Here is a 25,584-nt window from a genome sequence, read left to right as displayed (position 1 = left end):
TAAATCACTACTCGATGTTAACAAATTTCTCTTCTTCAGAAATGCTTTCCTTGCCATTGCCAGTCTACATTTTATATCCTCTCTACTTCGACCATCATCAGTTATATGCTCCCCAAATAGCAAAACTCCTTTACTACTTTAAGTGTCTCACTTCCTAATCTAATTCCCTCAGCATCACCCGATTTAATTTGACTACATTCCATTATCCTCGTTCTGCTTTTGTTGATGTTCATCTTATACCCTCCTTTCAAGACACTGTCCATTCCGTTCAACTGCTCTTCCCAGTCCTTTGCTGTGTCTGACAGAATTACGATGTCATCGGCGAACCTCAATGTTTTTATTTCTTCTCCATGGATTTTAATACCTACTCCGAATTTTTCTTTTGTTTCCTTTACTGCTTGTTCAATATACAGATTGAATAACATTGGGGAGAGGCTACAACCCTGTCTCACTCCCTTCCCAACCGCTGCTTCCCTTTCATGCCCCTCGGTTCTTATAACTGCCATCTGGTTTCTCTACAAATTGTAAATAGCCTTTCGCTCCTTGTATTTTACCCCTGCCACCTTCAGAATTTGAAAGAGAGTATTCCAGTTAACATTGTCAAAAGCTTTCTCTAAGTCATCAAATGCTAGGAACGTAGGTTTGTCTTTCCTTAGTCTATTTTCTAAGAAAACTCGTAGGGTCAGTATTGCCTCACGCGTTCCAACATTTCTACGGAATCCAAACTGATCTTCCCCGAGGTCGGCTTCTACCAGGTTTTTCCATTCGTCTGTAAAGAATTCGCGCTAGTGTTTTGCAGCTGTGACTTATTAAACTGATAGTTCGGTAATTTTCACATCTGTCAACACCTGCTTTCTTTGGGACTGGAATTATTATATTCTTCTTGAAGTCTGAGGGTATTTCGCCTGTCTCATACATCTTGCTCACCAGATGGCAGAGTTTTGTCAGGACTGGCTCTCCCAAGGCTGTCAGTAGTTCTAATGGAATGTTGTCTACTCCCGGGGCCTTGTTTCGACTTAGCTCTGTCAAACTCTTCACGCAGTATCATATCTCCCATTTCATCTTCATCTACATCCTCTTCTATTTCCATAATATTGTCCTCAAGAACATAACCCCTGTATAGACCCTCTATATACTCCTTCCATATGCCACCGATATAGTTACACTATGGGTCAGAAGATGGCATTCACGTATCGTACAGCCGTTACGGCGCCTTTCATAACCACCAGCGGCGTACGTCGACACCACATAATGCCACCCAAAAACAACAGGCAACCTCCGCCTTGCTGCACTCGCTGGAAAGTGTGTCTAAGGCGTTCAGCCTGACCGGATTGTCTCCAAACACGTCTCCTACGATTGTCTGGTTGAAGGCATATGCGACACTAATCGGTGAAGAGAACGTGATGCCAATCCTGAGCTGTCCATTCGGCATGTTGTTGGGCCCATGGACCTCGCGATGGACGTCTGGAGTGAAGTTACGCATCATGCAGCCTATTGCGCACAGTTAGAGTCGTAACACGACGTCCTGGGGCTGCACGAAAAGCGTTATTCAACATGGTGGCGTTGCTGTCAGGGCTCCTTCGAGCAATAATCCGTAGGTAGCGGTGATCCACTGCAGTAGTAGCCCTTGGGCGGCCTGAACGAGGCATGTCATCAACAGATCGTATCTCTCTGTATCTCCTCCACGACCAAACAAGTCGCTTTGGCTCACTCTGAAACGCCTGGACACATCTCTTGTTGAGAGCCCTTCCTGCCACAAAGTAACAACGCGGACGCGATCGAACCGCGGTATTGACCGCCTAGGCATGGTTGAAGTACAGAGAACCCGCGCCGTGTACCTCCTTCCAGGTGGAATGACTGGAACTGATCGGCTGTCGGATCCCCTCCGTCTAATAGGCGCTGCTCATGCATGGTTGTTTACATCTTTGGGCGGGTTTAGTGACATCTCTGAACAGTCAAAGGGACTGTGTCTGTGATACAATATCCACAGTTAACGTCTATCTTCAGGAGTTCTGGTCACCGGGGTGATGCAAAACTTTTTTTTATTTGTCTATAATATCCGTTAAATTTTAAGACGAACTCAAAATGCTTTAGAAAATTTATTGAAAACAACTGAAAAATGTCTGAAATAACCGTAAGCTGCTTTGACTACATATATGAAATCTAACAAAATAAAAATACTCTTTATAGCTGATAATAGCACATGTCGACATATGACACATATTTATATCAAAGCAACTAATTACAGAAATCTGAATTTAAGTCTGTTGTTGAGAGAAAAAAAGAACACATTTCTTACTCTTAGCAGTGAGTCCATTGCAATATTCACGATGTCTTTTGAAGCAGGATGGATATCTTTCCTATGCCTACCCGTATTTTTTTTTTTCTTTTTGAGGAAATACGTTTGTGGTGTAAACTGTGTGCTCGTCTTACATAGATCTTCGTCTGAGTTGAGAATAAGTTCGTTTTCAGAATCGTTGTTGCTTGAACAAAGCTTGTACTATTATCCCGAAAGTTGCTTTTTCCTTGATGGTAGTTTCCTTGATTCGATCACCATTACTTGTCGAGACATCGTCAGAATTTTTGTCTTATTTCTTAGAATCATCCAAGTCTTCCAGCTTCTTCTGAGGTAACTGCTGATAAGATATTCTCTTCACCTATCCTCTTGCTAGTTCGTATAAATGTCTTTAATGTCACCTCCTTTAGATATTAGGCACACTGCGATGGCCAATATTATACACAATGCTCCGTTGTATGGTCACCCTAGAAATTTAAATTGAAACATAGTGTTTTCCTAAATATTGTATAGGTGTGTGATTTCAACCCTGGGTGTCGTGGTTCTTCAGCAAAGTGGCGTCAAAAGTAGGGATAAAATGTGAGGAAGAGGGTATGTGATGACCTTTACATCGTGAGGGCTACTGAATACATCACATTTCATGCTTGGGCTATTTTTTATTACAGAGATATGAGGCCATCATTGTTTTTTTTTAATGGAAACCTATGTTAAATTTTAGCGTAACGTGATGGGCTTAAAAAGACGGTTTCAAATATGTGTATGTCATAATATTTAGGCGAATAGTTTTTCAGACACAGATATCTTCCCGTATCGTATTCGTCCTTCGAAGCGACGTTGTCCAATGCGACCTTTCCTGTAGACCACTGAGTAACGTAACAGGGAAGGCGTTGTTTTCCTGCTTCTCGGTAAAGCCGCAAGGAGACGCACGAGGTAGCTGGAGAGAAGGGTATAAATGTGCTGCTGGGGTAATGAGACATTGCATTTCCGTCACAGTTTCTTGGAGCAGATATGTACACCAACGAAGAAAAGTTAGATACGCTTCTGGTGTATGATGAAAGCAGAAGAAATGTTGATACAGCAATAAAGCGATATGGAGAGCTGTATCCGGACCTTGAGCGTCCTACGCGCCAGCTTCTTGCACGTATTTGCGAGAAACTACTTGAATCAGGATCATGGAACACCATACAGAGGACAAGGCATTAAACTGCAACTGGCGAGGTACATGAAGAGCGCGCTCTAGCGTTGGCGCATAACGACCCTTCTGTTTCGTCGCGACGTATCGCCTCGGAATGTGGTACAACTCAGAGATGTGTTCTACGCATATTACACCGGCATAGATTTCACCCGTTTCTCCTCTCATTACATCAAGCACTCTCCGGTGTGGATTTCGAACGGCGCCAGGAATTTCGCCTGTTTGCTCCGCAGCGCCTACAAGATGATCCAACGTTTTTTCAACGTGTGGTTTTTACTGATGAAGTGACTTTCACCAACCACGGTAATGTGAATTTGCACAATATGCATTACTGGTCAATAGAGAACCCTCATTGGCTTCGACAGGTACAGCATCAGTAACCGTGGAGTGTTAACGTGTGGTGCGGCATCGTCGGAAATGTTATTGTGGGGCCGTACATCATTCCGGGTATACTAAATGGCAATAACTATGCACAGTTCCTGCGAAACGTTCTGCCCATTTTGCTGGAAGAGGTACCACTAACTACACGTCAGTGGTTCCAACGTGACGGCTGTCCTGCTCACTCTTCCCGTGTGGCTACAGAGCTGCTAAATGAAAAGTTCCCATATTGTTGGATAGGACGACGTGCTGAAGTGAAGTAGCCAGCCCGGTCTCCTGATTTGACCCCTCTTGATTTTTTTCTGTGGGGGGCAATCAAACACAAAGTGTGCGCTCAAAATACCAACTACGCCAGACGATATGAAGCAACGCATCGTCGAAGTGTGCGCTGATATCTCCCGTGACACCCTCACAGCCGTTCACAAATCTTTCGAACGGCGACTACAAATGTACATTACACCAGAGGGGAAGCATTTTGAGCACACGCTTCAGTAAAGATTTGTATCATGTACCGTATGTATTTTGCATCTTCGTGTGTATTTGCTTCGTATTGTGGTCAATAATAAATATTTCTAAATAAAAAACAAATACGTACGAAATAATTTGACCAATAAGAGCCTCCTGATTTACATTTGTATTTCTGTTACTTAAAATGTATTAACATAGTGGAGTATTTTAATACTGTATGTTGTCTACTATTTTGGTATCACAGTTGTCAAATAACTGAATAATATTTGCGCGACATCATCAGTTAATTTTTACGCAAAATATCGCAGTATGTATTAGTATTGTCAGGTACATGGGTGTGTTTGTGTAAGGACGCACTAGCGCCGTTTACCATGTACTCAACACAACAGGAAAGGTTGCATTGGACAACGCCGCTTCGAAGGACGAAAACGATACGAGAACATACCTGTGTCTCAAAAACTCGCCTTAATATTATGATGACACATTTTTGAAACCGTCTTTTTAAGCCCATCATGTTACGCTAAAATTTAACATAGGGTTCCATTAAAAAAAAAAAAACAAAGATTGCCTCATATTTCTGTAATAAAAAATAGCACAAACATGAAATATGATGTATTCAAGTAGCCCCTGTCCCTGCAATTCACTGCCTAAACGGCATCTTTGTATCTATTAGGTTTGGGGAGATACAAGGGGTGTTATGAGTTAGCTACCTCACCCTATATATATATATATATATATATATATATATATATATATATATATATATATATATATATATATATATATACATATATATATATATTCCTGGAAATGGAAAAAAGAACACATTGACACCGGTGTGTCAGACCCACCATACTTGCTCCGGACACTGCGAGAGGGGTGTACAAGCAATGATCACACGCACGGCACAGCGGACACACCAGGAACCGCGGTGTTGGCCGTCGAATGGCGCTAGCTGCGCAGCATTTGTGCACCGCCGCCGTCAGTGTCAAAATGGTTCAAATGGCTCTGAGCACTATGGGACTCAACTGCTGAGGTCATTAGTCCCCTAGAACTTAGAACTAGTTAAACCTAACTAACCTAAGGACATCACACACATCCATGCCCGAGGCAGGATTCGAACCTGCGACCGTAGCGGTCTCGCGGTTCCAGACTGCAGCGCCAGAACCGCGCGGCCACTTCGGCCGGCCCGTCAGTGTCAGCCAGTTTGCCGTGGCATACGGAGCTCCATCGCAGTCTTTAACACTGGTAGCATGCCGCGACAGCGTGGACGTGAACCGTATGTGCAGTTGACGGACTTTGAGCGAGGGCGTATAGTGGGCATGCGGGAGGCCGGGTGGACGTACCGCCGAATTGCTCAACACGTGGGGCGTGAGGTCTCCACAGTACATCGATGTTGTCGCCAGTGGTCGGCGGAAGGTGCACGTGCCCGTCGACCTGGGACCGGACCGCAGCGACACACGGATGCACGCCAAGACCGTAGGATCCTACGCAGTGCCGTAGGGGACCGCACCGCCACTTCCCAGCAAATTAGGGACACTGTTGCTCCTGGGGTATCGGCGAGGACCATTCGCAACCGTCTCCATGAAGCTGGGCTACGGTCCCGCACACCGTTAGGCCGTCTTCCGCTCACGCCCCAACATCGTGCAGCCCGCCTCCAGTGGTGTCGCGACAGGCGTGAATGGAGGGACGAATGGAGACGTGTCGTCTTCAGCGATGAGAGTCGCTTCTGCCTTGGTGCCAATGATGGTCGTATGCGTGTTTGGCGCCGTGCAGGTGAGCGCCACAATCAGGACTGCATACGACCGAGGCACACAGGGCCAACACCCGGCGATCTCCTACACTGGCCGTACACCACTGGTGATCGTCGAGGGGACACTGAATAGTGCACGGTACATCCAAACCGTCATCGAACCCATCGTTCTACCATTCCTAGACCGGCAAGGGAACTTGCTGTTCCAACAGGACAATGCACGTCCGCATGTATCCCGTGCCACCCAACGTGCTCTAGAAGGTGTAAGTCAACTACCCTGGCCAGCAAGATCTCCGGATCTGTCCCCCATTGAGCATGTTTGGGACTGGATGAAGCGTCGTCTCACGCGGTCTGCACGTCCAGCGCGAACGCTGGTCCAACTGAGGCGCCAGGTGGAAATGGCATGGCAAGCCGTTCCACAGGACTACATCCAGCATCTCTACGATCGTCTCCATGGGAGAATAGCAGCCTGCATTGCTGCGAAAGGTGGATATACACTGTACTAGTGCCGACATTGTGCATGCTCTGTTGCCTGTGTCTATGTGCCTGTGGTTCTGTCAGTGTGATCATGTGATGTATCTGACCCCAGGAATGTGTCAATAAAGTTTCCCCTTCCTGGGACAATGAATTCACGGTGTTCTTATTTCAATTTCCGGGAGTGTATCTTGAGAGTGTTAACTGAAAAATTCAGAAAACATTGGGTCAGGGAAATTCTCTAAGAGTGGTACGTAATAGAAAGGAAGAACATTATGGAAGTAAATAAGGATAAAAAGACAATCATAACTACAGCAGCGGTAGAAGAAAAATAGCTGTAGGCAGTAAGTAACCATAAACGCCAACGTACTTTTCATATAACGATATGCAGGAATAGACAGTATCCAATGATTTTTAATTTCATAGTTAAGTGCGCAATTCGTCGCAATGTATGTTCTAGAGAGAGATTTTATATTTGAAAGCGGGGTACCCTTTGAAGACAGCGGAATTAAAGGGCAGAAATTTACTGTAAAATGAAGACATATATAATAAAGGACAAAAACGGCTTGCTAATCTCAAAATGTTGTCGTACAAAGTGAAAATGAAGTAATCCTACTGCCTTACTACAAAAAATATGTTAATTAGCGGCATCTCAAAGGCATCAACAATATATGATAGCAGGTCACGAAAGATATGTTTGAAATGAACTTTACTTATATCAGCTGTGATACAAGTTCGTGGCATTGTTTTGTGTTGAACAGAAACGTTGTTCGTGAAAAAAATTAAAAAATAAGAGAAAGAAAGAGAGAGAGAGAGAGGGAACGAAGAATCTTAAATATATTAACAACAGTGTACATGAGTTAAAGGTGGCTGTAGTGAGGTGTTGTTTCTGAATCTGTCAAAAATCAGAACTTCTGGAAAATATTTTCGGACGTTTTACGTGTAAGTGGTATTCCGGTGTTGAAATACGTATTAGTGCAGTGGACGAATAGGTGGAGGATGACACCGAAATCTGTAGGGTTACATAGAGATTCAAATTCATGACCTGGGAGCCTAACTTTCTTAGTAAACACTTTCCGTCTTCATTTATTAGCGATAATGATACATTATATTGCTGTATCAGTGTACCTGTTTTCCGTGTTGTACGTAGTAAAGTCTACAAGCAAATATTTGTGTAAATACCACTTAATTTTCTGCGGCAAAGCACACACAAATATATGTAGTTTTTTCGATAACCGTCGCACAGTTTGCGGACCAACAATCATTTTTATTGCTTCTTTTCTGATTTGTTAGTATCTGTTAAGTAATTTGGTAAGTTCTTGATTCTTCTTTACTTTCCGGGTATTTTGATAAATGTTCCTTTCTTCTGTAATTTTCAGATATACTCGGACATGTTGTTCATACAGCCTGCATATGCGTTTGCCAGATCAGCAGTGAACACAAGCAGCTTGCCCGTCTATTTCTACTACTTTGACTATGATGGATGGGGCTCAACAGAATATGGTAAGTAACAAAAGTATTTCCAGCTATATGACTTTCTCATGTTGCGATGTTTGCTACTGTCACTTGTAACAGTGTCCGAAACGTTGGTCAATAACTACAACATGAAGTCACGGTTATATAACCAGGTAATTTTCATTGGATCCGACGTTAGGCACGTACGCCTACATTCGCTGGTATTGCGTTTGAGTAGTCAGTCCGAGAAGAATGAAATAAGCTCCATTTTGGATAACAGACCTGCGATACAACTGAGGAGTAGGTAACAATGATAAATATGATGATAAATATGAGGATTGACAAAGGTTAAAAATTAGAGAAGATAAACTTCTTCGCAAAGATGGCTAATAATTAACTTCATTCTCAATAACGGATTTCGGTAATCAATGTTACCCTCTTCAGTCCTCGAGAGACGGTTTATTTAAAATGGTTCAAATGGCTCTGAGCACTATAGGACTTAACATCTGAGGTCATCAGTCCCCTAGACTTAGAACTACTTAAAACTAACTAACCTAAGGATATCACACACATCAATGCCCGAGGCAGGATTCGAACCTGCGACCGTAGTGGACGCGCCGTTCCGGACTGAAGCGCCTAGAACCGCTGGGCCACACCGGCCGGTGGCAGGTTATTGCTTACGTCTTAAAATATCAGTCAAAGTACAGTTTCTCATGTATTGGCGGATTCCTAAAAGATTATAAGAATGATGCATCGGCCTGTTAAAATTAAAATAAGTATATACACAGTTATTTACTACGTACATTTGTCTTACGTCTCTGACAACGTACTTCACTGCAACCGCCGCGCTCCTGTACTGGCAGACGGTGGCTGACCAGTAAAGGATAGCCGTAGACAACTGGAACGACAGGTATCGCTAGTGTAACATGTATTTCTTACTTAAAATAATTTATGTGATTACATTACAATCTGCTAACTAAAAAGTGGACGAAAATAAATCTAAAAATGTTTACAAATATATTGCCAACTAATAATTAACGCAGATTCCAAAAAGTTATTCTTATAGCGTTAATTACGCAATGTACCTATGTAGATGCTGAATTTATATTTGGTGCAGTTACTGGAAACTGATATACAATAGACTGCTTAACACAGGATGTAAAAATTAACAAGAAACACAGACACACGTACAAAGCTATTAAAATATTTTTAAAATATTATTAATAACCATTGGCTACCGAAACCGGTAATTAGTAGTGATCATGCGGAGGAAGTTTATCTTCTCTGATATTCTTTCACAGACCGGCCCTTGCTTCTGAGAATGAGTAAACTAGAGGTTAAGAAGATACATAGAAGATTACCGTAAGTCTGATACATGCAAAGGAAGCGAACTATAAACAGTAGTAACTGACTGTGTGATACAGGTTGGACGGATACATTTTACTACAAAAATAAAAACTAACGAATCAATCAGAAAATTTAAAGGTTTTTTTTGCGATGCCTTTCGGACGCCTTGTTCTAGTATCAGGTGGGATTACGGTGTTTAACCTCAGCTACACTGCTCATGGGAAACCAACGCCTTCTAAATATCTGCAGTCCTGCACCTCTTCCATCTGTACATTCCTCCAGAGCACGGCATTTGACCTCAACACAGTCACTCAGTTGGTGCTCCCGACGCTGGTTTGTATTTTTGCTTACATGTACTTAGTTATCGGAAGGCTTCTGAGCCAAGAACGGTGCCTCTAATGACTGCGCATTGTGTTCTACGCCGTGGAGGATTCGGTCAAGAGGCGAGAGCATGATATCACTTCACAGTCGGGAGCAACATCTCCACTGAAAGAAATCGTGAACGATTTTTTTGCATTCGTTGCATACTACTGACTGACCTTCTGGAGGCATTGGCTGTAGAGCAACTGAGTAGTCACGAGAGTTTGTCGATCATAATACTCCTTCTACATATCACAAACATTACCGAAATCTGTGCTGTCAGAGAAAGGCCATTATCCTTCACGACTTCGTATAACTAATAACTAAAAGATAGAAACAAAGCACCCTAATCACCGGATCAACAGCTTCACTAACTTCATAGTAAACTACGAAACCGCCTAAATACGATTCCTCTAAATCCTCTTAGAGTGTTATAAATTAACGAACGATGTCGTTGTGCTGAACATTTTACTAATGCAGTAACTGCTACTACCTCTGGCGCTTTTGCTCTTGTTGCAGTGTGATCTGCTACTGCCACAATTCTAAAATGTTTATCCACATTTTCTAACTGCGCAAATACTTATTGCTAACTGTTTTATCTCTCCAGATACTGAAACACTGCTCGTAGCGTTCGACGCACTGTGATCAGATCCCACACATTCGAAGAGAGTGGGAGAAAACCAAAATCCAAATCTTGTACTTAAATAAAGTGCGCGAAAAGCCAGTATTGTCATGAGCTAGCGAAGCCCAAAATAAGAGCAGACTCGTGTATTGCAAACCATCCAACCCCTTCATCACTTAATAAAGAACTAATTTCTGCGTTTGTGGTGAGTATTAATTAACACAAATCGCAACGACCCGACTTGACCATAATGAGGGTCGCGGTTCAACAACCAATGGCTCCCCTCACTTAAGTGGCTCGAGAACGCAGCGGAAGCAGCTGTCCAGGGGTAAAATGTGATCCTCCCAAGGCATGCAACCATACAGATAGTCTCAAATAAAGCAGAAATTAAGTGTTCTTTTTGTAAAGGGGTTACTTGCGAAGCCCACACCACTCCCATACGTATCACAGCAATAAGTAAGCATTGAGTGCGCCACAGACACACTCAACCTAAAATCTGATTCATTTTCCATTTAGGAGTAGATAATCTCTTATTAAATGTTAGTGGAGTCGGATGGACACAAAATTTAATAATATCACCCATATCAGCTTTTTACTTTAAGTATTTCGAACACAATACGATTACCATATGACAACAAATGCAGTAGGTGTACCTCTATGAATCCACTCAGTCGCAGTATATAAGCGTGCAATTAAATCTGAAAACCTAATAACATTCACATAATGATAAAAATTGTTGCGTCAGTAACTTCAGACTGCTGTGTGTGGTGACAATTCTCTTAAATACACCGATGGCCTTCATTCCGCTTGAATTAATGTCCAAAACTAACAGATGATGACAAAACAGTCAAAACTGGCTAGTATGATGTCCCCGTGCTTGGAGTCTATAACCATCAGGCATGTAAACAGACATTGAAAATATTCAGAGACGCACTACCAATATATTTCTAACAGATCAACACGATACTGTAACATAAATTCTTGGAAGACAGGCGCCGTAGTTCTCACAAAATCCTGCCGCATAAATATAGCTAACCCATTTTCGAAGGGAACATACGGAGACACACTCACTTTTCCATCGCTCACCCCCATTTGGCGTAGGAAAGAGAATCGGTAATACTGGTAGGACGTACACTCCGTCATGTACCGTACAATGCCTTCATTTATAGTTTTCATTCCTGCAAAGAGTCATGGCAGCGTTAATTAAAGAGCTTTTGGTATCAACTTCCGTTTCCAAAGAAAATTATAGTACTTTCTTCTGCTGGCTTAACTGATAGAAAATATACGACTTCAACGGCGTTTCACCCTCAGAAATCCGTTTAGTAACTTCAGAGAAACTACAGTATTCAGAAATTAGGATTTCTCAGTAATTTAATTCCTTTGAGAAGAAATTGCACATCGTTTATTGAGGGCTTCCCTACAATTCATTTGAAAATCCTTGTGATAAGAAGTTTATAATGTCTCATGTGTTAGACAACCTAGCACGAAGATAAACATCTTCAAACACTTTGGGGATGAACATTACTGCACGTGTAACATGTATGACGATTTGTCCCTAATAACGTATCGGGTGTGGTCAGGAAGGTCATAAACATAATCAAGAATTGAACTACCAAGCAGTGCACAAGGTTCATGCAACTTCTAAACGTGGATTTTGCGTTACATAAGAACTTGTAAGATACAGACGTATGAAAGAGTCAGTTCAACACCATTGGGTCCACTGTTAGTATTTAGTGCACGTAGTTGCACATAGTTAGTCTTCTGGATACGTTTCACGCTAGAAAAGGAATGTATTTGAAGTGATACTTTTAGACGCCCTGGAGCCTGCATTTATGAATCACACATTTCTTCTATTTTATTTTCCCAGGTATGTCGCACGCAATGGAAATAGCGTATTTGTTTCCTGGTACATCTGGACCGGATCAAGATCCAGCCTCCAACGATGGGAAAGTGATCCAACAGCTGACAACATTGTGGACAAACTTCGGCATATACGGGTAAGTCTTTTGCCTTCACCACCGAAAAAATATACATATTACTGACTGAAAATGAGGCCAAAATAGCACAAATCAGTCCCAAAAATATAGGATAAACGGAAGCCAATAAGCAGGTTTTATGGAAACGTGACTGACTTTTCATCAATACGCAGTTCTGCCTTGAAAAAATATAATTCTGCACCATTCAGAGATTTTTTACATGTTTCGCTACGAGATTTGAGCGTTACACATCATTTGGGACGGATCTTTTATACAGATGCCCTCAGTAGGTAGCATGGACGATTTCTTGCAGTAGCACTCGAGGTGCTCAAGAGATCATGTTCCGGTCTATATTGCTCATAATTAACTGGAGTAACCACAGCACCTACGATGTGGCTTAGAAAACAGTTTAAAGGCGTAAAAGTCGTTTAGAGTGCGAGAAGAACAGTATGAGAGCTGCATTTTGGAATTTTGTGGTAAGGTCTTATGGAACCAAACTGCTGAGGTCATCGGTCCCTAAGGCTACATACTACTTAATCTAAAACTAACTTACGCTATGGACAATACACACACCAATGCTCGAAATGGAAATGAGAACCTCCGCCGACGTGGGGAGCCGCATGGAGAGCTGCATTCTTAAGAGGCTCAAATGGCTCTGAGCACTATGGGACTTAACTTCTGAGGTCATCAGTCGCCTAGAACTTAAAACTTCTTAAACTTAACTAACCTAAGGACATCACACACATCCATGGCTGAGGCAGGATTGGAACCTGCGACCGTAGCGGTCGCGCGGTTCCAGACTTAGCGCCTAGAACCGCTGGGCCACCCCGGCCGGCATTCTTAAGAGGAAAATCTCGTATTCTCATACATTAGGAATACCTGTGAAGAGAGCATAACATACTGCGCATGTCACAAGCATCATAAATATTCACGTGACGCTGTTGTTTATGAGACAGAAATTTTAGTTTATGAGACAGAAATTTTAGTATTGCAAGACAAAAAAAACCGACGCAGCAAGAAGGCATTACCCGAATGGAACTGAAACCGCGTAGATGTGATGTACATGAGTAGACAACAAATAATCATAATTTCAGAAAACTCAATGATTTGTTTAACAGGAAGAGTCCACAAAGTGAGCCAGTCAGTAACGTGTCGGTGCAAATCTCGTCTTTATGGAAGCAGATATTCTGCTTGGCACTGATTGACAGAGATATTGGATGTTCTCCAGAGTGATATCGTGCAAACTTCTGTCCAATTGTGATGTTAGATCCTTTAAATCCCGAGATGGTTGGAGGACCCTGCCCATACTGCTCCAAACGTTCTCATTGGAGAGAGATTCTCCAGTGTAACGGCTTAATAATGGTATTTTCTTTGCGTATAGAGGGCTAAGGATTATCAGCTGTTTGTCCAAAACTGTTATTATTAATGAAGTTTTGACATAATTACTCAATTTTTTTTTTAAAGTGTGAGCCATCGCCTCGTCAAAATAATGATTACAATTACTACACCACATGTGGAAACAATGAAGCACCAAGATGGGCGGAGGTAGCGAAATGAAACTTCACGGAGTGAGATGATGTATAATGTAATTTCAGTGATTACATAATCGAGTCAAGTTTACAAACAACTTGGCTGTGGGAACCCACTTATCACTATCAAATCCGGAACTTCACTGGTCTGGATGCATACACTGACACGGATAGAAGGAAGATCATAAAGCCGTTGCATCCTCGACCAACTCACGCATATCCACAACTGTTATAGCTGGTCGTTGATATCCTGGATACTGCGACGGGGAGGGAGTTGACGTCCGAGATCAGGGGATCTCACTGTTCACAGGAGTAACCCATCACGCAGACAGTCGATAGAGGCGCACGCAATGTCTAGCCGATCATTGTCCGGCGGAAAAATGACACCGTAATACTGCCACATGAGAGGTATCGTACGAGGCCGCAGGATATCGTGACGCAGACGTACCGTTCCACCGTCGGGGTTCACTCAGTTACTATCAGCCGTGATCAGAAGACATACCCGACAGCTCCTCAGACCACGACGCCATGAGAAACACTGGTACGTATCTCCAAAACAATGGGAGAATGTGACCTCTCCCCACATCGTCGCTTTGTCTATAGTAGACGATAATTATTCGCGATTCATCGCTGAACATAATGTGAGGCTATTCGTCAGCAGCCCGTGCTTCCCTTTCACGGCACAGGTCCCCACGCAGCTCTCTTGTAGTGTTAGCGCAGTATGTGCGTGAGACGGTAGTCCCCTAGTCAACCTAAAGCTAGTTTCCCACAAAAGGCGCAAGATGACACGGTGAGTTACGTGGAGTCCATGACTTGTTCCCGGATGGCAGGCACAGATGTGGAGATGCTACGATGGACTTTGTCCTCAATATGGCTATCCTCCCTCGTGGTAGCCAGACGTGGGCGACCGAAAGCACGACAAGTACGCCTGCCCTTACGTTCTCATGCACTCCGATATCGGGCCACTGTCACATCTGACTGCCCCACAATGGAGAGACTGCACGATTTCGCACGATTTCACCAGCTGGAGAGCCGCAATGAGAACGCCTTCAAACTCTGTCAGATGCTGATAACCGTCTCAAACGAGTTCACGCCGTTTCGTCACAGTGATCAAATGGTTCAAATGACTCTGAGCACTATGGGACTTAACATCTATGGTCATCAGTCCCCTAGAACTTAGAACTACTTAAACCTAACTAACCTAAGGACAGCACGCAACACCCAGCCATCACGAGGCAGAGAAAATCCCTGACCCCGCCGGGAATCGAACCCGGGAACCCGGGCGTGGGAAGCGAGAACGCTACCGCTCGACCACGAGATACGGGCTCACAGTGATCACCCAACATCTCAAGCTGTTCACGCCAGTTATATACCCTACCATGCCTGGTAACAACAGTGAAAACGAGCAACACTACGCACTTTGGTGGACATTCTATCTGTTCTAACTTTTATAATACTACTGCTCCAAAGAAGAAATTAATGTTTTAAGCTGGTAATATTGAACTCGTTGTTACTGAACTAGTGTGTGTAGTGTCTCTGTATGTCTGTGAAGGACAATATCCCGAACCGCGTCGCCTGCCCCCACAGCGTACGTAATTTCATACACGTATACAAGTTACTCTCGTGGTGCAGAAGCAGATGCCAACTCTGACGGTTGCCTGTGAAATTTTTGAATTGTAAGAGAAAGAAAACTTCTATAGGATCTTCTCGAATTGGAACACTACTATTTGCATTTGGTCATTCGATGATTGTCTGCGAGTGAGATTAGTTCGTTTTAGCAGAGGAAACTTTCTCTATGCTTTTGACCATGTTATTGAATCAGATTCTACAGCAAACATCTTCCACCAATGTTCGAAGTCCTATACAAGCTTGTAGTACATAAGAATTCATCACAGAATCCTTTAATAATAATGAGCGTATGGCTCCACAAGTTCTTTGACGCCACTACGGCGACTTGCGAGTGAATGAGGATGAAAACACACAACACCCAGTCATCTCGAGGTAGAGAAAATCCCTGACCCCGCCGGGAATCGAACACGGGACCCCGTGCGCGGGAAGAGAGAACGCTACCGCATGACCACGAACCGCGGACACAGAATCCTTTGATCAACATTAAATACGTGCAATTACTTTTTAAATCCAACAGGCTGTATTATGGCAGTTCCTAAACTCCACATTAACATGATATATCGCCTGTGAATACCAAAAAACACAAATTATACAACATGGTGGCTAACAATGACTATTTCATTTCACACACTTCATACACGTTCTCTCATCTCCTGCCTCGCAACAGTCCAGTCACATTCCGTTTTTCGTACTTTTCTTCGCTCGCAATGGAGCAACGTTAACTCAAGGAATAAATATTTCGCTCGCGCAGGCGAAAAGAGCCACCTCGCGATATCTTTAAACCAATAACAATAGGGAGGTCGATGAACCGATCTGCTTATCGATCCACGACTCGTACCCGCTAGAACGGGTGAAGGGATATTGTACGCCCCCTGTGGGAGCGAAATTTTATTTACAATATTTCGCGAACCTATTTCTGCACTAGCTGTATACAGCAACCCTTATTCCAGGTTGAACTACTCTTACCAAAAACCGTTGACAATAGGCGATTGGTAGGGCCATGGCCCCTTTAGATTTCGCCCCCCCCCCCCCCCCCTTCCATCTGGGCAAAGCCTCCACGGGAACCCATGGAAAACCGGGAATGAGGTCAGTCAACCTGGTTTCCAAATCCCATTTAGGATTTTGGTACTTTTGACTGAAATTTATAAATTGAAATCACAATCCTCTTGTTCAGTATTTTCACAATTAGTTATTGCAGAGAAGCTGGGTGATGTCGGTCGATCATACAGGGAAGCTGGGCGCAGCAGGGCGTGCTGATCTCGAATGCTGACTCTCTCCCCCACGACTGCTAACGGGATGCGTAGTCGATGGGTCGGGATCGGGTTGTCTCGTTTGGTGGACCATGTGGTTGCGGGCTCGTGTCGGGATCAGGAATAGGATGTGGTGGACATGAAACAGAATGACCAGTCTGAGCATTCTGACCTCTTACTCTGAATTTCTTCTTTGCCCTGAAATTGGTACACTACTAACCCTTAAAATTGCTACACCACGAAGATGACGTGCTACAGGCGCGAAATTTAACCGACAGGAAGAGGATGCTGTGATATGCAAATGATTAGCATTTCAGAGCATTCACACGAGGTTGGCGCCGGTGGCGACACCTACAACGTGCTGACATGAGGAAAGTTTCCGACCAATTTCTCATACACAAACAGTAGGTGACCGGCGTTGCCTGGTGAGACGTTGTTGTGATGCCTCGTGTAAGGAGAAATGCGTACCATCACGTTTCCGACTTTGATAAAGGTCGGATTGTAGCCTATCGCGATTGCGGTTTACCGTATCGTGACATTGCTGCAAGCGTTGGTCGAGATCCAGTGACTGTTAGCAGAATATGGAATCGGTGGGTTCAGGAGAGTAATACGGAACGCCGTACTGGATCCCAACGGCCTAGTATCACTAGCAGTCTAGATGACAGGCATCTTATCCACATGGCTGTAACGGATCGTGCAGCCACGTCTCGATCCCTGAGTGAACAGATGGGGACGTTTGCAAGACAACAACCATCTGCACGAACAGTTCGACGACGTTTGCATCAGCATGGACTATCAGCTCGGAGACCATGGCTGCGGTTACCCTTGACGCATCATGATGGTCGCTCCCGTGTTTGGTAACATCGCGGTGAACGCACATTGGGAGCGTCTATTCGTCATCGCCATACTGGCGTATCACCCGGCGTGATGGTATGGGGTGCCATTGGTTACACGTCTCGGTCACCTCTTGTTCGCATTGACGGCACTTTGAACAATGGACGTTACATTTCAAATGTGTTACGACCCGTGACTCTACCCTTCATTCGATCCCTGAGAAACCCTACAGTCAAGTAGGATAATGCACGACCGCATGTTGCAGGTCCTGTACGGGCCTTTCTGGATACAGAAAATGTTCGACTGCTACCCTGGCCAGCACATTCTCCAGATCTCTCACCAATTGAAAACGTCTGGTCAATCAATGGTGGCCGATCAACTGGCTCGTCACAATACGCGAGTCACTACTCTTGATGAACTGTGTATCGTGTTGAAGCTGCATGGGCAGCTGTACCTGTACACGCCATCCAAGCTCTGACTCAATGCCCAGGCGTATCAAGGCCGTTATTACGGCCAGAGGTGGTTGTTCTGGGTACTGATTTCTCAGTATCTCTGCACCCAAACTGCGTGAAAATGTAATCACATGTCAGTTCTGGTATAATATATTTGTCCAATGTATACACGTTTATCATCTGCATTTCTTGTTGGTGTAGCAATTTTAATGGCCAGTAGTGTAGTAGATTAGCATGCTAACGTATTTCTGCACTGGCTTGATGGATTTGGATTTTACAAAATTGTTAAGGCTTTCGTGGCCACTTGTTGACAAACTGCCTATTGGCTTCTGTCTCGGGTTCTTCGGCCGACGTTCATCTAATGATTTTTCTGACGTTTCGCCAGCACGAGTGGCTGGCATTGTCAAAGCTTCACCCTCCATTGCCGGTGGTGAACTGGAGGCGAGCTCGCGGCCGCAGACAATATGTACCTGGCGCGCCAACGTCCGAGGGCTTCTCCGCGGTCATTTCCGGTGCGGTTCTCCTCTTGCTACCTGCGACGGTCGTTCGCTGCAGTACGGGAAGCCAGGATCCGTTTACCTTAAGGCTTTCCTCTTTCTTGTTGAAACTGTTCGCGTGTTTTTGGATTTCTACAGCTTCTCTGAACAAGCGCGTGTGATAGTGCTTCTCTACAGCCAGATACGGAAGTTCTGGCTGTAGAGAAGCACTATCACACGCGCTTGTTCAGAGAAGCTGTAGAAATCCAAAAACACGCGAACAGTTTCAACAAGAAAGAGGAAAGCCTTAAGGTAAACGGATCCTGGCTTCCCGTACTGCAGCGAACGACCGTCGCAGGTAGCAAGAGGAGAACCGCACCGGAAATGACCGCGGAGAAGCCCTCGGACGTTGGCGCGCCAGGTACATATTGTCTGCGGCCGCGAGCTCGCCTCCAGTTCACCACCGGCAATGGAGGGTGAAGCTTTGACAATGCCAGCCACTCGTGCTGGCGAAACGTCAGAAAAATCATTAGATGAACGTCGGCCGAAGAACCCGAGACAGAAGCCAATAGGCAGTTTGTCGATTTGGATTTTCTTTGTTCATTTGTGAGTATCACTTCAATTCTTGATAATCTTATACCCTTAAAAATTAATAATACACACTTAACACTTTTATAGAAATAGCTATGACATAATATTTACTGGCTCGGTGTGAGCGCAAACAATATCATTCATCACTTCATTTTATAAAAACTGTATTGTTCTGGATCCATAGACCAACAACTAAACTCTCACAGCTAGCCACTAGCTTGAAGTCTTACATTCTACCTATAACAGAGTGCAACGGCAACTGCTACTGCGCTCTGCGCGCTCCTAGTTACAATCAACTCTGGCAGCATCTTTGGTTCATTGGTGTCAAAGATACAACCTCTTCTGCATATGATAACTGTTTGAGGTCATTTTTCATGAAATATATTATAGAATCGGGCTCCACGTACAAGTGGACTCCTCACACTGTCACAAAGAATGCAACCGTATTCATTTACACACTCGCAGATGACGTATACGTGTAAGTCATAACTCAAACATGCGACTATGTCTTTCGAGTAATAGTACGAACAACATGTAAATTTAAACATGTCTCATTTACACACTCGCAGATGACGTATACGTGTAAGTCATTACTCTAACATGCGACTATGTCTTTCGAGTAATACAGTAATAGTACGAACAACATGTAAATTTAAACACATCTGTGTACCTACACCCTATAACGAAGCAGCGGAACAAACAGATTTTCTAAAACATATATTCAATACCCATCCACATCACCTTAAATAGTATTACCAAGACAGTTTCCTAAAAACAATTTCTTCGCACTCTTGATACTGAAGAGAGTGTAGGTGGTGACATGTGACGATCTGTTGTAATTTATTTGACTGTGTGTGCGAGAATTTGTGTGCAGTTCCGTGTATGTTAGCTGTTAGATTCGTTTCGATTACTTCTCTTGCGTGCCGACCGGGGTGGCTGTGCCGTTCTAGGCGCTGCAGTCCGGAACAGTGGGACTGCTACGGTCGCAGGTTCGAATCCTGCCTCGGGCATGGATGTGTGTGATGTCCTTAGGTTAGTTAGGTTTAAGTAGTTTTAAGTTCTAGGGGACTGATGACCTAAGATGTTAAGTCCCATAGTGCTCAGAGCCATTTAAACCATTTTTTAACTTCTCTTGCGTGTTCCGTGGATCTAATTCGTGACAACTGGCCACGATGCGAATCATGTCGAAAGGGTATACTTCCGCTATGGAAATATATCTACATGGTGGCCATTGTATAACTATATCTTTTAAAATGTACATCGAATTTTAATAAATGTAACTAAAAAGTACACATAATATCGATTTAGTGGTTAATGTATAGAGTGGAAGGAGTTGTCAGTCAGAGATGATTTGGACTTGTTTTTGGAACCATTATCTGCCAGAACCTTTACTTCACTACGGAGGTGGTCAGGTACTTTTATGGCTATATACTTCACTTCTTTCTGTACAGCAGTAGGTTTAACTTGGAAATAGGAGAGGGTTATTTTTCCTGGTGTTACACCTCTGAATGAATTACTTTCAAATTGTGTGTGATTTCCCGCAACAAACATCACAGAATAGTAAATTTATTATGAGGCTGTTATATGTGTGCGTGTGTTTAACATACTGAGAGAGAGAGAGAGATGGAAGCGGCGAAAAAGAATTATTAACAATAATTGAATCTACGTGATGAATATACAATAAGTCCAAACTCCTAATGAGTATTAGTGTGATACTCGTAACAGCGGCGATTATGTCTAGTCTTCATTGACAGCGCACAAAGCAATTACACATCAATGCCAATTACCAAAATGATTATTTTACTTTCAGTCTATGAGAGCAATATTTTACGACCCAATGGAGTAAAATAAAACGGAACATCACTATCACATTGCCCGTAGTAAGGTACTGAGGACTGTACTTCCCTCATATCAAACACTTATTTAGAACACATTCTACTCCAAATTCCATGAATAATACTAAGTACAGAGAAAATTTCATCTTTGTGTGGCAACTTAACGAAAAAGTATACGTACGCATACGACGAGAAGGATTCATTGTGTACCTTGTTTATTTTCGCAGAGAGCCAACGCCTGTTGGAAGCACTATGACATGGGACAGGTTCACAGCGGACACGGACAGCTACATGGACATGAAACTCGAATTCGTGTCGCGTCAGCACATCCTCGAGGAGCGAATGGCGTTTTGGAGAGATCTACTGCATTTTTAGCACGTTGCATTCAGTCAACTGTTGGTCTCCTACAGTGAAACAGCAAACGTTCTACAAACATTGTATATAGCCACACTTAAAAATTACTTCCTTGTTTTTGTATTAAAACAATTGCTTGTTAATACATTTATTTTTGCCTTATAGCTTATTTGGCCAATGTTGTTCTTTTGGTACCCACACGACTCTAGTATTTCAGCGAAAATGAACATGAAACTGACGTTCTTTCCTTAATCTTCTAAAATCATATTCGTAAATTTAACGCGAGATATGTCTCCTTAATGTGATTTCATGTTGTTTTCTAACGACATTTGTGTAGAGTATTGTTAACTGTGGCTGCGATGGGTAAACTATAGGGAGGAAATGGAAAAAATTAGAAAGTAGTTGAGATGTGGGTGTGGAGAAAAGTGACAAAAACATCCTGGACCAAAAATTTGTTGCTCTGTGCTCAGTTTCACAGTCTCCAAAAATCTTGTGAAACATAAATCCCTTGCTTCTTTCGCCTCTACTCCTTTTCTCTTGAGCAAGTTGAAAAGAAGAAACAGAACTACTAGAATGAATTCGTTTTACCTGATGTAACGTAAAAAGATTTGATTTTATTTTACTTGGATTTAGAGCTTTCGTCTCTACTGCAGACCTGTTTGGGAGTGGGACGATTTCCTCGTTGGGGCACTGTAATACTGGACGCTCAGAAATATTGAAAGGCCTACTTCTCATCCCACGACATCATATCATGTACCATGCCACGTAAAGAAAGAGAGCTTCATCAAAAATTTAAGCGGAATGAAAGCCTTGCTGAAGAGAAATGCTGAACGATGTTAAACTGGGCTGTTCGAGAGCAATGTTAGAAGCATTCAATGAATTGGAAAGTACACTTTTGCTCAAAGGCCAGATAAAACATCGAAAGACATTCTGGTCTTATGCAAGATAAGCTTAGGGAGCAGACCAGCGCAACAGAAGGCCAGGACAGTGAATTCGTCGTTCCACAAATATTTCTCTTTGGAAGATTGTAATGCGTTTCCCTCTCACAGTTAAAAAGCGAACACACACCCGAACACTTCTTGAGGGCCAACGGTACCGCGCGACTGGCATCTCAAAAAAATGGTTCAAATGGCTCTGAGCACTATGGGACTTAACTTCTGAGGTCATCAGTCCCCTAGAACTTAGAATTACTTAAACCTAACTAAGGACACCACACATATCCATGCCCGAGGCAGGATTAGAACCTGCGACCGTAGCGGTCGTGCGGCTCCAGACTGTAACGCCTAGAACCGCTCAGCCACTCCAGCCGGCCTGGCGTCTCATCCTCAGCCCATAGGCGTTACTGGGTCCAGACATGGAGGGGCATGCGCGCAGCACACCGCTCTCCCGGACGTCGTCAGTTTTCGTGACCGGAGTTGCTACTTCTTAGTCAAGTAGCTCCCAGTTGGCCTCACAAGGGCTGACTGCACCTCGCTTGCTAACAGCATTCGGTGGATCCGGACGGTCGCCCAACCAAATGCAAGTCAACAACGTTCACATCGGTGATACGGGAACCAGCGTGACCATTGCGGCAACTCTGTTGGCATGGTATGAGCATTGAAATATCAGAAACTTAGGTAAGTTATCATTGAACATAAAATCAATTAAAACTGGACATGATGAAGCTCCTATACGGTTCTACACGTATTATGTGAAACAACGTGTTCCCATGCCAGCAGGAGATTATCGTGTATCCCTGAAGCATATAAGGGTCCCGCAGCTTTGAAGAGAGCGCAAGTCATCCCCTTTCTTAGTAAGAATCGTCGAACAAACACACATAATTATACCTCTATATCGTTGACGTCTGTGTGTTGAAGAAATATGGAAAATTTTTTAATGCATGTTTATTGTTGGATATGGGTTATGCCCCTGTATTTAGTGCAGTGTGCTTAACTATAAAGTTCTTTGTTTTAATTGATAAGCATGCGTTTACTTTTTGTTCATCATTATGAATTACGTTCCTAGTCTGTCAATGAAAAGGACGCTGGTTCAGTCAAGTAAATTAGTAATTTAGTTTATACAAAAACTGTATACCTCTCTACAGATCTTCATGTTCCCCGTCAGGTTACGGGCCCGCACATCGCACAGTTTGTCTGAGAAAACTGAACAGATTGTATCGTGAGAAGTTACTCAGAAAAACGTTGTCACTTGCCGCTACTAGCAGAAGTTTCGTTATCTCGATCACGACGTGCTCGGACGAAAACTTCTCTACAGTGGCTGAGGAGATTCTTGGAAGGCATACCATGAAACTAACCGAGAAGAATTATGAGGCCTGGAAATTCCAGATCACTGCAGTTCACAAGGCCCACGAAATTTTTGATGTTGTAAATGGAACACGAATTCTATCGGCTAAAACCGACGTGATAGCATGGATAAGAGAAAATGCCAAGACTATCTTCTTGAAGTCCCCCCACAGTAGATGAAAATAAAATACATAATCTATTAGAGATAAGACATTGAATCAGTTTCAGACAAGAACAACGATCAAAAGCAACCACATTCACAGCATTTCTATGAATATCAGGTGAATGCAGATGATTCGGTTGGTGGCCACGTAGCTAACGTTGAAAACCTGGCACTACAACCCCGAAATGTTGAGAAATCTTGTCGGACATATTCACAATGGGGAAAAATCATCGCATCATTGCGATCTAAGTATAATACATTTAAAACAGCATATGACACCATGCCAAATAGACTACAAAATATGGGAAAGTTTATTAAAGAAGTGTCCCAGCTGGCCACGAGTGCTGAATAAGTTGATGCATTTACAGCAGGGATGGCTACGGTTTGCTAACCTCCATACTTGCCGGACACGTGACCCGCGTGCGGACTGAGTCTTAGCCTACTGGCCTTTTCTCCGTCTTTCTCCGAATTACCTGTTACAGCACGACAGTTCGTTGCGGCCTGGCATTTTTCAGTCAGAACAACTCTCTTCAGTTCGAAGAATCATGGTGTCGTCCCACATTATCAAAAAAATGTTCAAATGTGTGTGAAATCTTATGGGACTTAACTGCTAAGGTCATTAGTCCCTAAGCTTACACACTACTTAACCTAAATTATCCTGAGGACAAACACACACACCCATGCCCGAGGGAGGACGCGAACCTCCGCCAGGACCAGCCGCACAGTCCATGACTTCAGCGCCCCAGACCACTCGGCTAATCCCGCGCGGCCCCACATTATCCTTCGGTATTTATTCACGGTATAAAGGACGTTCACAAGTCGAGAGACAATCTAGCTATGTGTTGTCACAAACCTGTAAAACTAGATGGGAATGAGAAAGGGGAGGGATGAGAATTCTCAAAATCCTTTATGCAGTCACCTAATCGACGATTACTGCAAATTTGCTACAAAACGACATTACGATACCATGCAGAAAGAATTTAAAGATTCAGTTAATGAAAGAGTAGAAAATTACAACGATTGATAGACGGGTTTCATTCCTCTCTAAAAAAGGAATTCCTTTGTGCTAAATTTGCAGGCATGAAGCTCATGAAGAAGTCTGTGGTATTAATAACAAAATTTCTGAAGCCTCACACATTATTCCACTGCCTGTTGCGACAGTTTCCAATGGTCATGCAATGTTGGGTTTCACGGTTGGTACCGGCATCACTAAAAACTACCAAGCTAAAGGGCTGTGGTCGATGTACAAAAAAACTTTCTCTTGACGTTTCCTCTCCGACTGCGAGAGAAATCTTCAGAGGTAAAGTGGCGAAGTGCAAGCAGAACTCGAGGCAGCGCCGAATTTTTGGACAGTGAAGAGGGCTTCAAAGTCCATCACGCGACATCGGCTACGAGATTATCTCTGGTAATCTCGTACAACGAATTTTATACACACCAAAGGATGTCGTATATCTTAAGCGATCTTTAACATTGATTTATCTTCCTGGTGTGCCTGAAGGTGCGTTCCGCATCATACTTGCTCAACACTTCCCATGCGGCCTATTAGCCCGTAAGTTTCAAGTGAAGCTTTCAATCGATTTGAACGAAAAGTATGGAGACTTTATCTGCAAAGTACTTCGGTTAAGTCACAGGCATGCCTGGAACGATTTTTCGATTGAAAACCCGCTATTGTTGAATTTATGAAAGAAAATGAGTGCATGAACGAAAATTTGAACATCCGGAATGGATTGCAAAACTCACATTCTAAGCCGACTTGACTTCTTACTGCGCCCAGTAACACATTACAAGGTGAGAAACAACTTCTTTCCGATTCGATGTGGATGCATTTAAAAAGAAAGTCGCTTTGTGGAAGGGAAAAATTCTCACCC

The 25,584-nt window shown here is 43.3% G+C and overlaps 1 protein-coding gene across 1 annotated transcript in view; it reads left to right on the top strand.

Moving 5' to 3' along the window:
• LOC126199640 (venom carboxylesterase-6-like) overlaps positions 1–25,584 on the top strand; it is an 81,772-nt gene that overhangs the window by 21,150 nt on the left and 35,038 nt on the right. Inside the window, exons 4-5 of the mRNA XM_049936566.1 lie at positions 7,941–8,064; positions 12,213–12,342. Of these exons, the coding sequence (XP_049792523.1) occupies positions 7,941–8,064; positions 12,213–12,342 (254 nt within the window). The remainder of the gene's footprint in view (positions 1–7,940; positions 8,065–12,212; positions 12,343–25,584) is intronic.

The sequence above is a fragment of the Schistocerca nitens genome, chromosome 8 (assembly GCF_023898315.1).
Source record: "Schistocerca nitens isolate TAMUIC-IGC-003100 chromosome 8, iqSchNite1.1, whole genome shotgun sequence".
NCBI lineage: Eukaryota > Metazoa > Arthropoda > Insecta > Orthoptera > Acrididae > Schistocerca > Schistocerca nitens.
Note: the sequence above shows the minus strand (reverse complement) of the source record. Positions and strands in the feature narration are given on the sequence as shown.